This window comes from Amphiura filiformis, chromosome 11 (assembly GCF_039555335.1).
Source record: "Amphiura filiformis chromosome 11, Afil_fr2py, whole genome shotgun sequence".
Lineage (NCBI taxonomy): Eukaryota > Metazoa > Echinodermata > Ophiuroidea > Amphilepidida > Amphiuridae > Amphiura > Amphiura filiformis.
Window position 1 is genome coordinate 67,718,498 of NC_092638.1, and position 18,547 is coordinate 67,737,044.

An 18,547-nucleotide genomic window follows, 5' to 3' on the forward strand; every position below is an offset into this window, starting at 1 on the left:
CTTTCATCCCAATGTATCCAAACGGTGACATTTCAGCACCGGTGTGGTACTTCAATATGAAATGGATATATGTGTAGGGCTGTGTAATAAGGGTGAGAGCATGATTTTTGGCATTCGGTGAGAGCAAAATGTATAAAATACGGGGTTATTGATTGAGAGAGAGAGAGAGAGAGAGAGAGAGAGAGAGAGAGAGAGAGAGAGAGAGAGAGAGAGAGAGAGAGAGAGAGAGAGACCGTTTGCATCTAAATTGGGGAGGGGGGAATCGGGTAAGAATATAACTTTTTTAATGGGGTCTTTGTGTGAGCGCCTAAAAGAAGCCTCAAAAATTGAATTCCTAGTTCTAAATGACTTCAAATGGCTTTGTTATTTCAAAAGAATTAACAAAATCAGTGATAGACGAGGCTCGTTACTGTTCAGATGTAAATATATGGGCCAAGGTCTTTGGGTGACAGATCTAAAGGAAAAATATGGGGACTTTGGGTGACAGCGATGGTGAAAAGGGGTCTTAACAGCACTACACACGCGTCACCTCCAAAGTGGGAGTGCCCCCCCCCCCCCATTTCAGCACATCACATTAAAGCTCCCATTGGGCGCCCCATTCCTTTTTAAAGGAATTTTTATTTTGTTTTATCTTGTCAAATTTGAGTATCCTTGTATCTTGGGCACTGGCCTATCTTGCACTGTGGTAAATTCGTCTCTGTCGAGGGTTGCAGGCGGCGTAGGAAGCGCAACACGTGACGTACGAGGCTGGCGAAGATACAGGGCTGTCAGCCCCATTCAAAATACACGGTTAGCAATTACAAATGGAAAATTAACATACTTATAGTGGGGTACTTTGTCGTACCCCGACGGTTTTGGAGTAAGATGATTTTGCTTTGACACCACATAACAAATTAAAAATTGTTCGTGAAGATTTCATGATTATGTGTTAATCCAATGGCGACGTCAAAAATGCCGATATCGCATCCACCATCATCTGGAGGGTTGCTATCAAGTAGATTGCTGCCCTCATTCGTCACTACAAGCATAACACAAATACATGCGTAGAGAAGTCGGACTGAAGGATTTAGGTTATTAAAAAAATAGTTATCAAGCACTCTTTGAAAACAATCAAATATGCAATAATTTCGTTACCTATTTATCTTAACGTAGCTGTGTACTCTAGACATTGTTTCTTTCGCGAAATTGAGCTTTTTTTGAAATTTATGTACTTTGTTATGTTTTTTATAAATACAAGGAAAGAAAATCCAGATTTGTAAACTCCAACTGCTCTATTTTATGGATTTTAATTCACTATTTCACTCGTTTCCGCAATTTAAAAGGAAAGAAAATCTTTGTTATACTATTGGGGTACACGCGCGCAACAACGCATCGCGTTTTGTGGTCGCGCAATTTGTTAACGCAGCCACGTAAGCAATTATGCTCGTCATAAAAACATGACGTACTCAAGAAACTGTTTTCTCATTTTCTTATATTTTTGTATATTTCCGAGTTTAGGCATCATATTGTGCAAATAGGCATTTGGGAATTTTAAAAGTTCGTTTTGATGCCTTATATGGTCAATATCTCAAAAAATAAGGCCAATATCAAAAATCTAAAAAACACGTTTTTTTAATGGTGCCTCAAGACTAAGAAGAAAACAAAAAAAAAAAAAAAATGGAAAGAGTGTTTTTTGTTATGATGTACCAAAACAAAATTGCCAAAAATTCACTTTTTTGCGATTTTCTTCATAATTGTTGTTTTACACCAAATATGTATTTATATTAAGATTCATGGATGTCTTGCCTTTATAAAAATGTATACTTTTATATGGCTTGCGTGAATAATTACAAAGTTATGGCACTTTTACTACATGCATGTCTGAGAGTACACAGCCACCTTACGCCCGTGGCCTAATCTGGCTCTGTGGTGCATCTGACCCTGCACTTCTCCAGGGTTGTTATTAATCACTCTGAACAATATAAAATATTTCGTTACCTATTAACTTTTAAGTTAATAGGTAACGAAATATTAAAATAACCAAGTGGTACTCACTGTATCTCGATCCCTTGGCTCAATCTGGCTCTTTGGGGGAATCTGGCCCTACACTTGTCCAGGGTTGTTTAAAAAGCTGCTATATATTTTGTTAACGCAGAAATAAAAATTCAATAGGATCCAACGTGTTCAATGTGAATTGGTTTATTTACATAACGCTTTCCCTGTACTGATACGTAATAACCAACCTCAAGCACCTGCTGCTGGTCTATGTGCACCTGGTCCACATTCCACACATACATGAAATTATTGGCATGACTGCACCTGGTCCACATTCCTGACGTACCTGAAATTATTGGCATGGATGCACCTGGTCCACATTCCACACATACATGAAATTATTGGCATGACTGCACCTGGTCCACATTCCTGACGTACCTGAAATTATTGGCATGGATGCACCTGGTCCACATGTACATGAAATTATTGGCATGACTGCACCTGGTCTACATTCCACACGTACATGAAATTATTGGCATGAATGCTGTATCTAGGCTCGAGTGATCAAACATGGCGGTTTAGAAGCCTGTTTTTACAAAGAGGTATTGCAGGTGGGTCACATACTAGATTTCATACAAAAAGGTCTAACTCTGATCCAATAAATTGCACTAGCAAGTTTCGACAGCTAGCTGTTATCTTTTTCAACACTTGATGAAGAGTGCTAACGAGAATGTGTCATCCAATCATAAGTTGATTTCCTCGGGATGGACTTAGTGTTACCAGCTGATATTTTCTCTGTTGGACTTTTTGACACTAGATACAGCAGCTCATCAAGAATGTGAGAAAGTTGATAGTAACCTTCATCTCTGTTCATGGTGGTATCCCTTCTCCTCCGAATTTCTAAAGCTTCCTTGACCCAACGTTTATATGTCTTGATTTGGTCTTTGTCTAATAATTCTTCTGCACACTCGGTGGTTTGACTGTCTGCATCTGTTATTTCACCTTTTTAAATCTCCAGTCAGGATATAACCAGAAATTTTCAAAACTTCTTGGACTCTCTCTTCTTCCACGATATTATCTTCTTCTTTCGTAATAATCCTGTCAAACAGAATCCTTATAACACCCATTTTTTGGTGAATGGCTGATATGACTGGTCAGTATGGGTTGGCTTGCGATAAGCTTAAACAGTACCATCCTCTTTCCTGACTATGTGGATGTCACCGGTAGGAGGAGGCAGATGCACAAACAGGATGGTTCATTCTGACTCTTCCTCATAGGTTCCTCTTTCTCTTCCTGTTCATCTAGGTCCAACGGGACGTTGTGCAGTATTGTAAAGAAGAAGGTGTGCCTATGGAGTCCGATTTGTTCATGTTGTCAGTCTGCAGCTGCTGGACTATATTTCTCGTCACCTCATGGACGTCATCGACATATCAATTTGGTTTGCAATCCAGAGGAGTCATATATGGCTGGTAGTTCCAGAGCTTCTATGAATATCATTGGCCGCACACGGTAATACGGGGTTTCCCATATCGGTCCCAAACATCTGACGGTAATTTTTTTCTCAGAAGGTGATGTAGGTGGTGTTCAGAATGAAATTCAGAAGTTTCACTACATCCTCACTAATCAGGTTGAAACCCATCTCTTTGGTGTACACTTTTAGCACGCTCTCTTTTTCCAGTTTGTTTTATGTTAATTCTGGATCTCGTCTACGTCAATGAACAACTCAGCCAGTTCCGCTAGTTGTATGATTTTTTCACATGATGCTGTGTATTACCAATCAACCTCCTAAGACCACTACCATATTTTTGATGACCTGCTGTATTCAATGTCACAAAACTACAATGGGAAAACAATCAGCTCTCAAAACCAAGTCCATCACGAGGAAATCAACTTGTGATTGGGTGACAAGTTCTCGGTAGCAGTCATCATAGTTGGCGGAATATATCTAGTATTCTGAAGGGCGCCATCTCTCTTCTGAATCTATTTCCGCTACATTAGTGTTACAAAATATCAACAGCTTGTTATTGAAATGTAGTACATTGGCTCAGAAATAAGAACCCTGTTGATTAACTTTATTTTACCGATCCTGACGAATTTGTTCAACCAGATTAGTTGTCTATAGGTTTATATAAACCCATACGCATATCGTAACTTTAATTTATTAAGGTTCATATTCCACTTAAAAATATTAGGCCTATACGCCAGATTTATAGAATACGCTTACCTCTATTTTCATCCGTTTTGCTATTTCTATAATAGATGTGGTGACATGTGACTCACACCAAACAGTTGCCTGATAATAAATGTGTTGTTCGTTTCCCGCGCAACCATTTTTTGGGGCACAAGTGCTTTTAAAACTCGCGCCAAATCAGATAAAGGACAAGTTTATCGGATAAAGGACAAGACGCTTACCTTTGCATTTAAACATTGCTCTCTCCCAATCATCTCTATAGCAACTTAAAATTAACCAATTGAAATAAACATTATTCTAGGACTAGGTATTCTCAGATTAAATAATGATCTCAACAAATATCCAAATCAGATAAAGGACAAGTTTATCGGATAAAGGACAAGACGCTTACCTTTGCATTTAAACATTGCTCTCTCCCAATCATCTCTATAGCAACTTAAAATTAACCAATTGAAATAAACATTATTCTAGGACTAGGTATTCTCAGATTAAATAATGATCTCAACAAATATGGGTGTGATTTTTATCTGTCCTTCATTATTGATTTTATATATGTGATGTGCTCCCTAGTCAATCCTGTGAATCCTTCAAATGATCCAAATCTTCATCTTGGCTATTGTGGATTATCGTCGTTTTCCAATGTGAAATGAGGAGCTGGATAAAGTCAATCTCTTCAGTGGATTTTTGTCAGGTTTTCAAATTATGCCTGAGAATGTCTTCAAGAGAACATTGTAGCATCTGAAATATAAACATACGTCCATGGATATTGGTTTGAAATTTAACATAGGGTACTTAACTAATATTTGATAATCGTGAATTGTAGGTTTTACACATGCAGAGGTGGATGTGCAATTGTGGTGTGATCAGATAAAATCAGTCTGAAGTCGGTCATATTCAATTTTGCAGAAAACCACATTGAAATTGGACAACCAGTTCAAAAGATTAGCAATATAAAATTTCTTGAAACATATCCAGTACTCACATTTTTATGGAGCTACGACGTTTCGAGACCTGGTCTGGTCTCTTGATCACGTATGAGTGATTCCAGATGCACTACTGGTGTTTCTAGATGATGGAGTGTTTCTAGATGTGCTCTGGATGATGTGGTCATAGGCGTGACTGAGATTGAATGCGGCGCCCCCCTCATTGTTCATAACTTTGTCCCCTCTGCGTCTTATCCAAATGGCTTCTCTGATCCATCTGGAGTATTTCTGGTCTTCCCGGTGAAGGATTTTAACTCCCTCCCAGTCTATGATATGGTTTGTTGTAGCTACGTGATCGCTGATAGCCGATTTGTGTTGGTCAGATACTGATGTAAGTCTGGTGGCTCTGGTATGGATTTTGCTGGAGATCTTTTCCGCTTCTGCGCAGTGTTCTTTTATGCGGGTTCCCAGCAGCCTTCCAGTTTCTCCGACATAAGTGAAATCACAATTTTGACAGTGAATTTCATAAACACAGCCGGCTGTTTCTGTTGTCTGGCGTTTATCTTTGGGGTGAACAAGGGTTTTTTCTCAAGGTGGTGTGTGGCTTCATAGCGGTGGAGAGGTTATGTTTGCGGAACACTCTTTGTAGTTTCTCTGAAACACCTTGGATGTAAGGTATCACCACCATGCCTTTAGATTTGCTATCGGAGTCAGTTTTCTTGTTGGTTTTCTTGGACTTAGTGGCTTGTTGTTGTTTGACTTTGTCGAAAGACCAGTCTGGGTAGTTGCACTTTCTTAACGCTTGCCGGATGTGTTCCTCCTCTTTCTTTCTGTCTTCTGGTTCAGTGACTATGTGTTGAGCTCTGTCCATTAGTGTCCTGACTACACTAAGCTTGTGTTGTAACGGATGATGTGAATTAAATTCAGATACTGGTCTGTGTGGGTGGGTTTCCTGTAGATGAGCAATTTTACCGAACCGTCTGGCTTACGAATTATGAGGGTGTCAAGAAAGGGGATCTGCTTGTTCCTTTCTGGCTCGTGTGTGAATTTGATGTTGCCTGTAGGTTCTGTTTGATTGAGGTGTTCTGTCAATTTCTCTACACTGCCCTCCTTGATGATTTCGAGGACGTCGTCAACGTATCTTTTCCACAGTATGGGGCGACAGTCCATGGGGACGGTGGCAATGGCTTGTTGGTCTAAGAATTCCATGCAGAATTCAGCAAATATGGCTGAAACTGGACTGCCCATTGCCGTGCCAAAACGTTGCCGATATATTTGGCCACGGAAGACGAAATATGTGGTAGTACAGAGGAATTTCAAAATCTCCATAAGGTCATCAACATTGAGGTTGGTACGTTTTTTAAGCGAGTGATCTGCTTCGAGTTTCTCCCGGATGATAATAAGTGTTTCTTCAATTGGGACATTTGTACATAGTGAGACCACGTCGTGAGAATTGAACATCTCGCCATCGTTTATCATGACCCCTGTCAGTTCCTCAGCAAGTTGTTGAGAGTTGTTGACATGGTGTTCTGTCTTTCCTATGAGAGGTGCGAGGATGTCAGCCATAGAACGTGATGTAGCATAGCCTATGGAGCCTGTGTAGTCGACTATGGGTCTCAATGTTGTGACCGGTTTGTGTATTTTAGGTGTACAATACATTCTAAGGACACTTTCCGAAGTGGGATATAGATGATGTGGTCATCTAGAAACACTCCATCATCTAGAAACACCAGCAGTGCATCTGGAATCACCCATACGTGATCAAGAGACCAGACCAGGTCTCGAAACGTCGTAGCTCCATAAAAATGTGAGTACTGGATATGTTTCAAGAAATTTTATATTGCTAATCTACACGAACTATCCTGCTGAATCTCTTCAAGAAAGTTCAAAAGATATGTTAAGAGTTAAAGAGTTTCCAAAGCAATAGGATGCGCGACGATATGCCACCCCACACACATACACGAACAACTATTTCTCCTAGACGGCTCTTACCGGACATGCCAACTAGACAACCGCCCAGAAATTGACTCAATTTGTAATGTGCCTCTTCTTTGAGTCCGTTAAACACAATATTTTACTTACATATTGTCGATCTCTATGAAGGAAAATGTCCCGTATACACGCCACTGTTCATACAGGGCCATAATGATGCAAAGACCCCATGTCGACTGGCCCTTGATACAACGATATGGCCACAGTGTATAACCTCATTATTTGATTCACATTAACGAGAGTCGTAAATTTCTTCATAATGTCGAATCACGCATTTAGAACTCTTTGTCATTCTTGATGGCTCGCTTGGCATCTCATTTAAGGCATAAATTTGTATAGGGACAGTTTAAATGGTAAGTTCAGCCCGCTGGGGGAAAATCACATGGATATGTTTTATTAACTCTATGCATAGGCTTAGGTAGCCATGGTCACATTTTAACATGTGAGGGCGGGCTTCATTAAGCTTCATGTGCACCAAGATCCTGCCTTAACTGTGTAATCCAATAGGAAAATGAAGAAAATTTGGATTTTGACCCTCAAAACTCCAACCTAGCATGATTTTTAGAAAAAATGCATCTGTGGAATACTACTTACTATCAAGTAGCGAAAGCCACATTTCATGAAACATTAGCACATTTTTGCTCACAAATTTGGCCCTAAAATACATACACACATGTTAAGACATAGGAAGCCATTGATAATGCTGGGACACACAATTTGGGAATTTCAGGCGAGCTACTTTTCCTCATAACATTGCCAATTGTAGGCCTACATACATGATTGACCCCTCATTTTTTAAGTTAAATGATTCTCTTTTTAATGAAAGCAATTTTAGATGAATTTATTAAATTTCAAAATTTTATGAACATGCCTAGCTTAGGAACCGGGATGCGGATGAAGTAAAAAATGTCATCATTAACCAGGAAAAACTAGTGTTTATTGCAAAATTTTCTGACTCCGAGGATCTTGATTTTGTCAGCCCCACTCAATGTTGAAAATCTTCATAAACCACTGCTATGATTAACTCACCAGTTATGCTAAGAACTCAAACTTTTGTGATCATTACCATAGCCAGAAGAAATCATCTTTAGGCACCTCAACTCCCTCTGGTAGGCAGTTTACAGTATACCTGAATACAACAGAATCAACAATTTATATTTATAACCAACCAAATAGTTTGTAGTGTACTACGGTCAATTCCGATGAATAAAACAAAGTTCATAATTTGGTCCATGAATTTTGTAAAATCATTTTTTTTGTAGCTTTTAAGTATCAAATTGTCAAACACGTTTAACTTGTACACAGTATTTTCAAGAATAAACAACGCTTCGGATATTTCAGCTTTCAACCAAGCTCCAATTATTTCGGAGTAAAATGTTTCATTTGGCACACTTGGCTTCGTACGGAATCTAATTTTTCTGTGATTTGGTGATAGTGTATTAAATGACATAAATATACTTAGAATTCATCAAGCTGTGTTATTAATTGCAATCTTAATAAAATTTCTTTTGGTTTAAACTTATTTGTGATCATAAACATCCAGCCTTGTGAGAATTAATCAATATACTACATGTAGAACGAAAACGAATGTTATGAAATAAACTAACTCTATAAACAAATCAAGGTGACTACAGATTAAAAACAATTCAAGATGATATTATAAATGAATAAGATAATTATATTTACCATAGTAGCGTGTATTGCATTCTCCTGCAAAGCTTCACAAGGTCATTGAAATCATCTCTCTGAAGGGCAATGCGAAGCAGTATGAGGCTCTTGAGTTGATCAATTTTCTGTAGCTTCTTCTTAAAGTACTTCCAAGTGCTGCTATTGATTTGTGGTGGTGTGTTTCCGTAAGTAGACAAATGAAGCCTACGCAAGTCAGGTAGTGATTGCATCACATCAGCTACACTCATCATCAAGTCATCTGGATATTGGCTACCGTAGATATTTAGGATTCGTAATCGAGACAAATGACGCATAACCCACATCAGCTGATTATGATGTAGCCTGCTTAGACCAGCCACACTGATGCCGAGTTCTTGCAATAACATGGCTGTAGGTAGTTGCTTAATAAGCTGTGATGCAATATCATTATTGATATAGTTGTGGTTTATAGTCAGTTGTAACAGCCGTGGTCCAAACTGGTAAAAGTTCTTCACAAATACCGCCATGTCGTCGTGTGATGCCCATAAATGGCTAACATCGAGAATTTTCAGTGCGTGCATGGATGGCAGTGATTCTGCTAGGGCCGACAAGGTCCTATTTGATTTGTTATAAGACACATCCATTTCACTCAGATGTGGCATCTTCTTGATTTCTAATGTCAATCGATCCATTTGATTTTCATTCATACCACTTTGCTGCACACGCAGTTTTAGTAATTGTGATAGATATCCTTCCTGAATCATTGTTAGCAGGTGGTCTATATTTGATTCGTCTACGTTGAATTCTGTAATGTCGAATACTTCCAAATGAATATGTTTCAAGCTGTCTACAATGGATCTGATATTGGATTCATGTGAAGATGGTAAACCTTCACATGCTTGCCACAGCTGAATATAATACATCATTTCAGCAGGTGAATGTGAAGCAACATTCCTGTATACAATATTCATATTTGGATGTTTTTCTATATATTCTTCACATATACCACGAATCACACTGATTGGGATATTTTTTATTTCTTTTTGCACGCTACTGCGAATATCATTGAAAGGTCCTGCAGCATGTCCTACTCCATCTGCGACATGCGCTGATGGCATCAGTCTAATGGATCGAATGTAACCAGCTTGCGAATGCGACAGGTAGTATCCCAGTGTTACAGCTGTCAATGCTGATATGCCAATGAAGAAGACTTTACCCTCTGGGAAGAGATCATTCAGTAAATGACTGAGGTTTCCTTTATTTCCCGCTTCAAAATTACATCGCAGACACATATCAAGAAAATAGTGTATGGTTAGTCTTTCATCCCATTCTAGCATTTCCATGGTATATCTCAAAATCCATGGCTTCAGTTCAGATTCAAATATTTGCATGAGTCTGCATATGATCATACCGGCTGCTTTGTTATTAGTACTACATGCAAATTGCAAAATGAGTTGTACGCTTAGAGCATCCTGGACTGTTCTCACTTCATATAGTTTTGACAAAAAATCTTTTGGATTCTCATCAGCAAGGCTTGCTAAGAATTTCCCTGTACATTTCTCACCACATGTCTTGTGAAAAAATGACAGCGATGTTTCCTTGCGGTTAGTAAGAACAGATGTCCTAGTTTCCTGTTGACAAATCAATCCAATTCGGCAAGCCAGCTTAACATCGTCCGAGCTTTCAGCCTCATCAAGTGAGAAAACAATGCGATTTTCTGGAGGCCAAAATCCACGCAGAGCCATTTGACCCATCCGTAATACCACTTGTTGAATATCCTCATCGGACATGCTTCCCGCGTTCTCGTGCTGCTTCTCCCGATAATGCTGGTACATGATATTGCATCATATAGTTGGCTGATTTTACGAGGTAGATCTTTCTCCTTTATCTCTAACCAGTAAATACACACTAAAAGAGCCATAAGTGGTTTCGAGGCAATTTCATCTACCAGTGGATTTTGATCCAAGTGCTCAATCAAAGAATCTCCTAGATTCTTTTTTTGATGGAAGAATTTTCTGACATACTCTCTAACATCTTCCTTGTTGAATCCAATTAGCTCAAGTTGAGTAAATGTTTTACACATTCTTGTTATTTCTGCAATTTGCCATGGACGGGTGGTACATGATATTGATGATCGCATCAAATAGTAAATGCCAGTAAATGCAAACTAAAAGAGCCATAAGTGGTTTCGAGGCAATTTCATCTACTAACGGATTTTGATCCAAGTGCGCAATCAAAGAATCTCCTAGATTCTTTTTTTGATGGAAGAATTTTCTGACATACTCTCTAACATCTTCCTTGTTGAATCCAATTAGCTCAAGTTGAGTAAATGTTTTACACATTCTTGTTATTTCTGCAATTCGCCATGGACGGGTCGTCACAAGTACTCTGCACGGTGACATGACTCTGCCTTTGAGGAGTTCTACGATGTTTCCGTAGCTCTCTACTTGATTAAACAGGCCTCTATCGGATTCATCCACAGCGTCAAGTATAACGATGACCCTATCTCCATATCTTTCGATCATACTTCGAACCTGATCTGGTGTTATTGTAGTATCTCTGGGTAAGATCTGATTCAGAATGATGCTTTCAAGGTTTGATGTATGATCAATCCATCTCATGTTGATTACAAAGAGTAGGGTGATGTCTCGAAGTGGAGATCCTTCCAGCTGCGTCGCCCAATCATAAGCAATCTTAGCGGTTAATGTGGTCTTACCCAACCCTGCTGGAGCAGAGAGCAACAATTTCGTGTATACATATCCTTCACGTGTTCTTCGTGTAAACATCTCATCATAAGAACTAAGTGGCATCTTCACAGGACGGCAAGGTTTCGGAAGTTTTATTTCTATGGACACTTTTGTGTAAATGTCTTGTAGGTCGACACACGAATCGAAATCTCCGGGAAATAATGGTATTTTGCAGAGAGAATTGATGTAGTAGGCACGAAGCTGCTCCTGGCATTCCATCAAGATTTCATCTGGTGCTTCTTCTGTTTTAGACTCTAAAATTAATCAAAATGCATTATAAACTGCTAGAATATTGGATGTTATGTTTTTATTTAAAGCTAACCCGTTAATAATTCTTTAACAATTATTGGGGTTTTTAGTTATTGTTTTTAGATATTAATCATACAACTTGTAACTAAGGTTTGAAGTCATCATCTTGCAAAAAGGCATATAAAAATTCACGTATGAGAGGCTTGACTCCATAATAAGACAATTTTTGCAATTTGTTTAGACTCACCATTCTCAATGACGGTCTTGCTGACGAGGTCAGACGTAACAACTTGCAAGTTGTCTACCTTTCTTGTTAAATCATTTGTTGATTGATGGACTGATTGTAAGTCATGGCGCAGCTTAGTTGTTGCTTGATGCATATCATGGCGCAACTCAGTTGTTTCTTGATGTACATCATGGCGCAACTCAGTTGTTGCTTGGTGCACATCATGGCGTAACTCAGTTGTAGCCTCCTTCACGGACTGCACATCATGGCGTAACTCAGATGTTGCTTGATTGGCGGACTGCACATCACGGCGTAACTCAGATGTTGCTTGATTGGCGGACTGCACATCACGGCATAACCAAGATGTTGCTTGATTGGCGGACTGCACATCACGGCGTAACTCAGTTGTAAGTTGATGGACAGATTGCAATTCCTGTCTCAACTCCAAGTACATGTCTTTTTTCATTTTTGCTGTAATTGGTTCCGATTGTATCTAAATCGGTATACAAAATGATTTAATAATCACTATTAATCCTTTAAAAAGCATAGATGGTCTAACAATTTCAGATTGTTCATGTTCTGACAAACATTTTAACAAGATAATGATACTTAACAGTAGACTTCGGTTGTATATATAAATGCGCTTTTATAAATGCGCACGTGACCAGATGGCCAGCGCCATATTTGCATTACATCACTGTCAATCACTGAAATGGCGACCATTGAAGGAGTGGCTACTGTAGTTGTGACCTTGTTTCGTGGCTAGCACTGGCAAGGAACATTGGCTGGAGGTTCGATGCTATAAATTTGCAAGGATAAATCATGGATATCAAAGGATCATGAGTATTGCACAGCACCCCCCATGTACAATCATAACTAATGTTTATTTATTTATTTTTATTTATTTATTTATTTATTTATTTATTTATTTATTTTTTTATTTATTTATTTATTTATTTATTTATTTATTTATTTATTTATGCGACGAAAACGAAAAGCCTGTTCTATTTTGAACAAATTGGGAAACACATTTTTCTTGTACAAATGAATGCCGACCCCAAATTTCGGAAATTTCAGGACAATTTTTTTTTGTATTTTCTCAAATTGAAATTTATATACAGATTTTTGTGATTTTTGGGTTATTTAAACATTTTTTAAAAAAAAACCAACCGACCGACCGACCCTACTTGAAAGGTCCGTTCGCCCGTAGAACAGGGTTTCTCTCTTTCTCGCCTTACTTATATTTTTATAAATATTATTTGCCCCCCCTCCCCCAAAACAACCCCTCCCCATTTTACACTCATAAATTAATTGTTTTTTTTTTTTTTTTCACTTCCGTGTAAAGTAAAACTTTATAAGCCGGTTGAATGAAACTGAACAAAATTGACGTATACAATTACAATATACCATGACAATAATGTGTATGACGAGATCTAACTTACTAGCTGAATAAACCTCACACCATGCATCACATACGTGATTGTACGTCATATTGTCATATAACGTATGAGCGTGATGTATAGTATACGAGTCTTCCTCAACATCTTCCAGCCGGGATGATTAGATCATGTACAGTCATTTACGTGTTTATACTCTAAATTGTACGTCAAAGGGTGACAAAGGGTGTACAGATTACCGATTTAGCATGGGGACACAAAAAGGTGCTTAAAACACATTTTGAATTTGTTTTTTGTCCATTTGCGAGCGAATGAGTAAGTTAGAATTGAGGAGGTCGGGCGGGGACATCTAGCCTATTAGTTTGAGAGGGTCATTATACCGAAAAGGGCTAAAGTTATAGTTTCCTCAATTTACGTTATAATTAGAGTTAAAACTAGGGTCAGAGTTATGTTCATTGGCGGCGCTACGGGGGGGGATACTTATCTTGACTCCCAAATAAATAAATCCATGACCCCTTCCTTCCGAAGAAAATGACAGCCCCCTAAGTTCCCTACGTGCAAACATTATCAAATAACATCATCGGCAGCTACCCAGTTCTGACCTTAATGCCAGTAAGAATCACATTTCGTCATCAATATGGCCAATTGCCACGCCCATTTAGCACTTTAACTTTTTAAATCAGCTATATCTAGCTTTTCCGTCATAAATTTTTTTTTTTTCCGTAATGGAAAATCCAAATAAAGAGTTTATGTTTCGGGTCAAATTATTTTGCCCTTTGCAATCAATGCCACTATTTTGCAAAACCAATTTTCCTTGTAACCTGTCATTTTCGCCTATACTTTTGCGTGTGGAATTTGTGCACATCCGGGTACCTTACATCGTTGAACACGGTATGGCGACTTGTAGATGTCACGTGCGCATTTATATATGGCATATGCGCATTTATATATATACCCGAAGTCTACTGCTTAACAATAACGCTCATCATGTCCATGGCTGTCTTTTATTTTACGACTCTGATTTACTCCATAAAAAATAGAAGCTTTAACTACACTTTCCGTATGTCTGTTATCAGACGTTCTAAATATCATATTTACGGCGAAGCTTCTAAATTGTTCGGTCTGTTAAAAATTATAAAATCATTGGCATTACTCTGTCATAAATGATTTATAATGATCTTATGTTCAACTTTTAAAATTCATAAATCATAATTATAATGATGACATTTATTAATTTAGACTTCAACACTACTTGTTTATTTCGCTTACCGGGAGCGCTTTCGAGGAACTTCCTCGTCATCAGCCGATGTTGTTAGCTCTGATGTTTTCTTGGAAACGGCTAAGGACCAACCTGATCAGGTGACATCACACTTGATAACGTCACCGAAGTCGGAAGTTTCCTGCCCCTGGTGCCGCTGGGTTTGATCAGGTTGTCCCACACAGGATCTAGATCCAATCCTGTGTCTCGGTTCAATGAAGGCTGCTTGATCTGGATAGTTTCCAGGACCCTCCTGGGAAATTCTTTTGTTTCTTTCTCCAGTACAGTTACGTTGTCCCAGTCTATTTGGTGCGTGTTCTTGCTCGCTTTCACGTGTTCTTGTACAGCCGATTTAGAGCCAGCCGCTTTCGACTTATGTTCTGCAAGTCGCTTTTCTAGCTTCCTGCCCGACTCTCCGATGTATGTGGCGTGACAATCAGCACATGTAATTTTGTAGACTGTTCCCGACTGTTTCAACTTGTCAACCTTGTCTTTCGGGGAGACCAAGGTCTGACGTAATGTCTGATGGGTTTAAATGCGGTAAGCACACCTGCTGTATTAAACGCTCTACGTAGACGTTTAGAGGTGCCTTCAAGGTAAGGCAAGGTGACAGTGAAGGCCCTACTCGCTGACTCGGACACAGTTTCCTGTGGGTTTGATTTATCCTTCTTTTCACGAGCACCTAAGAAGGTCCAATCTCTGTATCCGCAACTACGGAGCGCTGACTTAATGTCCGATACCTCCTCTTCATTATCCGATGGACCCGTCACTATTTCACTTCTGTGAATCAACGTTCTGACCACGCTTCATTGAACCGAGACACAGGATTGGAACTAGATCCTGTGTGGGACAACCTGATCAAACCCAGCGGCACCAGCGGCAGGAAACTTCCGACTTCGGTGACGTCATCAAGTGTGATGTCACCTGATCAGGTTGGTCCTTAGCCGTTTCCAAGAAAACATCAGAGCTACAAACATCGGCTGATGACGAGGAAGTTCCTCGAAAGCGCTCCCGGTAAGCGAAATAAACAAGTAGTGTTGAAGTCTAAATTAATAAATTTCATTGTTACCACTACGTATGATCAGGTTGGTCCTTAGCCGTTTCCAAGAAAACATCAGAGCTACAAACATCGGCTGATGACGAGGAAGTTCCTCGAAAGCGCTCCCGGTAAGCGAAATAAACAAGTAGTGTTGAAGTCTAAATTAATAAATGTCATTGTTACCACTACGTATGAATCTGCAATTCTATATAATTATAATGATTGATTCTAGTTAACCGATACCTCCTTAAGTCTATCCCGGACGTCTTGTGCTGAGGTAAAGTGATTAGGATGTAAACCCTCTAAGCAGGTGACAAAATCCGCGATGTTTTGAAAGTATTGCTTCACGGTGTGGTCGACCAGGTTCATGTCATCTTTTAGTCCCATGTGAGACAGGTCGTTTCTTATCCCAGCAACCTGTGATTGATTCAGATAAAGCAAAAACAAAGTAAAAATAAAAGGATTAAATACGAACGCAAAGCCTTTTTAAAGCCTAAAAGCGACAAACTTGAATATCAAATGCCACTTATGAAAAGCGCAGCACGTGTTCGTTTGTAATATATTATCACCTGTAAAGTCCTAAGGAAGGGCTATTATTCGTATATTCCGTACTCTATCATGTGAATGACAGTATAAGGATGAAAATCTACAAAGTTTCCAAGTGTTGCTAATTTCTGCAATGCATTATTGCCTCTTTGGGACTACAATAATGAGACGAGTTTTTAAACAACAAATAGGCAGGAACACCAAAAGGCTCATCCATTGAATATCTACTTTCACATGAAAGAAGGATACCTTTACTTAAATCACTTGACGTGACATGTTTTGCTCACAAAAATGAAATCGCGTCTTAATCCTGTGTCCCTCCTACAGTTAACGCCAGTGGCGTAGCCCGGGGGAAATGGTGCAGAATGGCGCCCCCATTCCGAAACAATTGCGTGCGGAGCGCGCGACAATTTGCACATATACCACTGATTTGGTTTTAATCATACATTTCGGTCTCTGCGAGTGAAGCAGGGCGAAAAGTTTGACTTTCACTGCTTAGTGAGAGGGCGCAGAATAGATCTAGGGGCGTTGAATAGGTCTATTTGCCCCCCCCCCCCCAGACGACGCCCATGGCATGTGGCCTCCTTGCCCCCATCCCACCCCTTTAGCTACGTCACTAGACTTGCTCACCTTCATAATGATGTCATAACTGGCCGGGTCTCCATTGTGAAACATTGAGAACCTTGCCATCACCATTAACAGAGACGCAGAGTCAAAGTCTGACATCTTGGTATAATAGCGGTCCTCCTTGTTTATGTGGTAATCTTAGCACAAATGCTTTGGCGACTTCCACATGGCTTCTTCCAAGATTTGGCTGATTGATATTAGACCACGTCAATTGTGGCTTTGCTTTGGCATGGACTGTGGTTGGTTGGTACAGAGCTGACTCGATAGCTAGACCCCAAGCAACGCATTCTGGACATGATGCGGGAGGTTTGGGTTTTTTACCACTTGGACACTGTGCGCTGCAAGGTGGCAATGTGATTTGTTGGTTTACATGCCAGCCTTTGAGAGAGTTATCTGCACATGGTATGGCTCTATGGGTTATCAGATGTAGAGCCTTGTATACTCTGTAGTATGCATCGGGATCACTGGTTGCACTGGCCATGGTAGAGGTTTACTGGAAAACGTTAAATGACAAAATATAAAGTTGATTAACCTAGCTACTAACCGATCTCGTTTACTTGGAACTTCGGAGATTTTCGGAACCACGAAATCTTCAGCCTTCACTCTAATTTCGTACTATTAATTTCTGTTAATAGAACCCCTCTCATTTATTTTTGAGAAACTATATTTTAACTATAATCAATTAATTTCATGAGATGTACTGTTCATTCACTTTGATTAGGTTTATTATCACTTTGACCGAGACAATCCTATCAAATGATTATTTTATCAAGTAACTATATTCATATTGACCAAATTATCCATATAATTTTGACTAGATTCTGTCATGTCCCGACTCGGAAGACATCCTAATCAAATTTGATAAGTTGAGTCGATAGCTCAGATTTAAGACCTCATCTGAAAACCCAATTGAGGAAGGAACGAAATCAACAGTTGCACTTTAATATCTTCTCAATGGAAAGCACGGCACTAGTTCTCTTCGCGATTTTGGGGGACGAATCAATAGAGCATGCAATGAAACAAATTGCATCTTTTGGTTGTTATTTGTTTGCTTTTGCTTTTCTTATTATAGATGTGATTTAAAAAAAGATAATATCTGAGAAGTAATTCATTGGTAGAGCACCAGCGCAGTCACCTTCAGAGCCTTATTTCACCCTTATACAGATGAGCACGCCATTATAATGCCTCTTTGAAGGTGTCTTGGGAAGTATTTCTTGATATCTCCTTGTCTTGAGTAGGCATCAATCTGAGACTCTGGTGGGTTAAACCGGTTTTAGGGGGCCCCAACCGTCTCGCTTCCCTCAGAGATATATTTAATTAATCATCACCAGAGATTGGGCACTCCATCCTACTTTCAGGCTAGGAACAGCTAGCTGGTATGAGTGGCGTAAACCAGCGTGCTAAGTCAATGTCCCTATATTACCCAGCATACCCTTGAGCATACATATATACAGCCTGTCTCATTGTGCAAGTGAAAAGCGCCCTCTTTGGCAATTAGAAAATACCGCTGTGACATGATGCTTACATCAACGTCACGGGCGCAGTCTTAGCTCTCACATGCCGTTTATTCTGTTCAATTTGCTTGTTCCAATTTCGAGATATGTTTATTTAACAACGAAAGGGTAAAATCACAATTGTGCCACTTTTACTAGGGAAGAGAGCTGCACATGTAATTCAATGATAGCTGATGTTGATGCGTCTAATGCACCCCCCCCCCCCTTTCGGGGCGCA

At 39.4% G+C, this 18,547-nt stretch overlaps 3 protein-coding genes across 3 annotated transcripts; all 3 read right to left on the reverse strand.

Annotated features, from left to right (window-relative positions):
• Positions 1 to 2,162: 2,162 nt before the first annotated feature.
• Positions 2,163 to 10,828, reverse strand: LOC140165177 (uncharacterized). Its single transcript, XM_072188619.1, has 3 exons — positions 8,767 to 10,828; positions 8,110 to 8,209; positions 2,163 to 4,903 (listed from the first exon to the last, which is right to left on the reverse strand). The coding sequence occupies exons 1-2, from the start codon at positions 10,560 to 10,562 to the stop codon at positions 8,143 to 8,145; spliced, it is 1,863 nt and encodes a 620-aa protein (XP_072044720.1). The 5' UTR covers positions 10,563 to 10,828; the 3' UTR covers positions 2,163 to 4,903; positions 8,110 to 8,142.
• Positions 5,971 to 6,747, reverse strand: LOC140163884 (uncharacterized). The gene has a single exon (XM_072187198.1). The coding sequence runs from the start codon at positions 6,745 to 6,747 to the stop codon at positions 5,971 to 5,973; it is 777 nt and encodes a 258-aa protein (XP_072043299.1).
• On the reverse strand, positions 10,803 to 16,915 carry LOC140163885 (uncharacterized). The gene is made up of 4 exons (XM_072187200.1): positions 16,820 to 16,915; positions 15,887 to 16,060; positions 11,971 to 12,442; positions 10,803 to 11,728 (listed from the first exon to the last, which is right to left on the reverse strand). Exons 1-4 carry the CDS (start codon positions 16,913 to 16,915, stop codon positions 10,803 to 10,805), a joined length of 1,668 nt encoding a protein of 555 aa, XP_072043301.1.
• Positions 16,916 to 18,547: the final 1,632 nt, after the last annotated feature.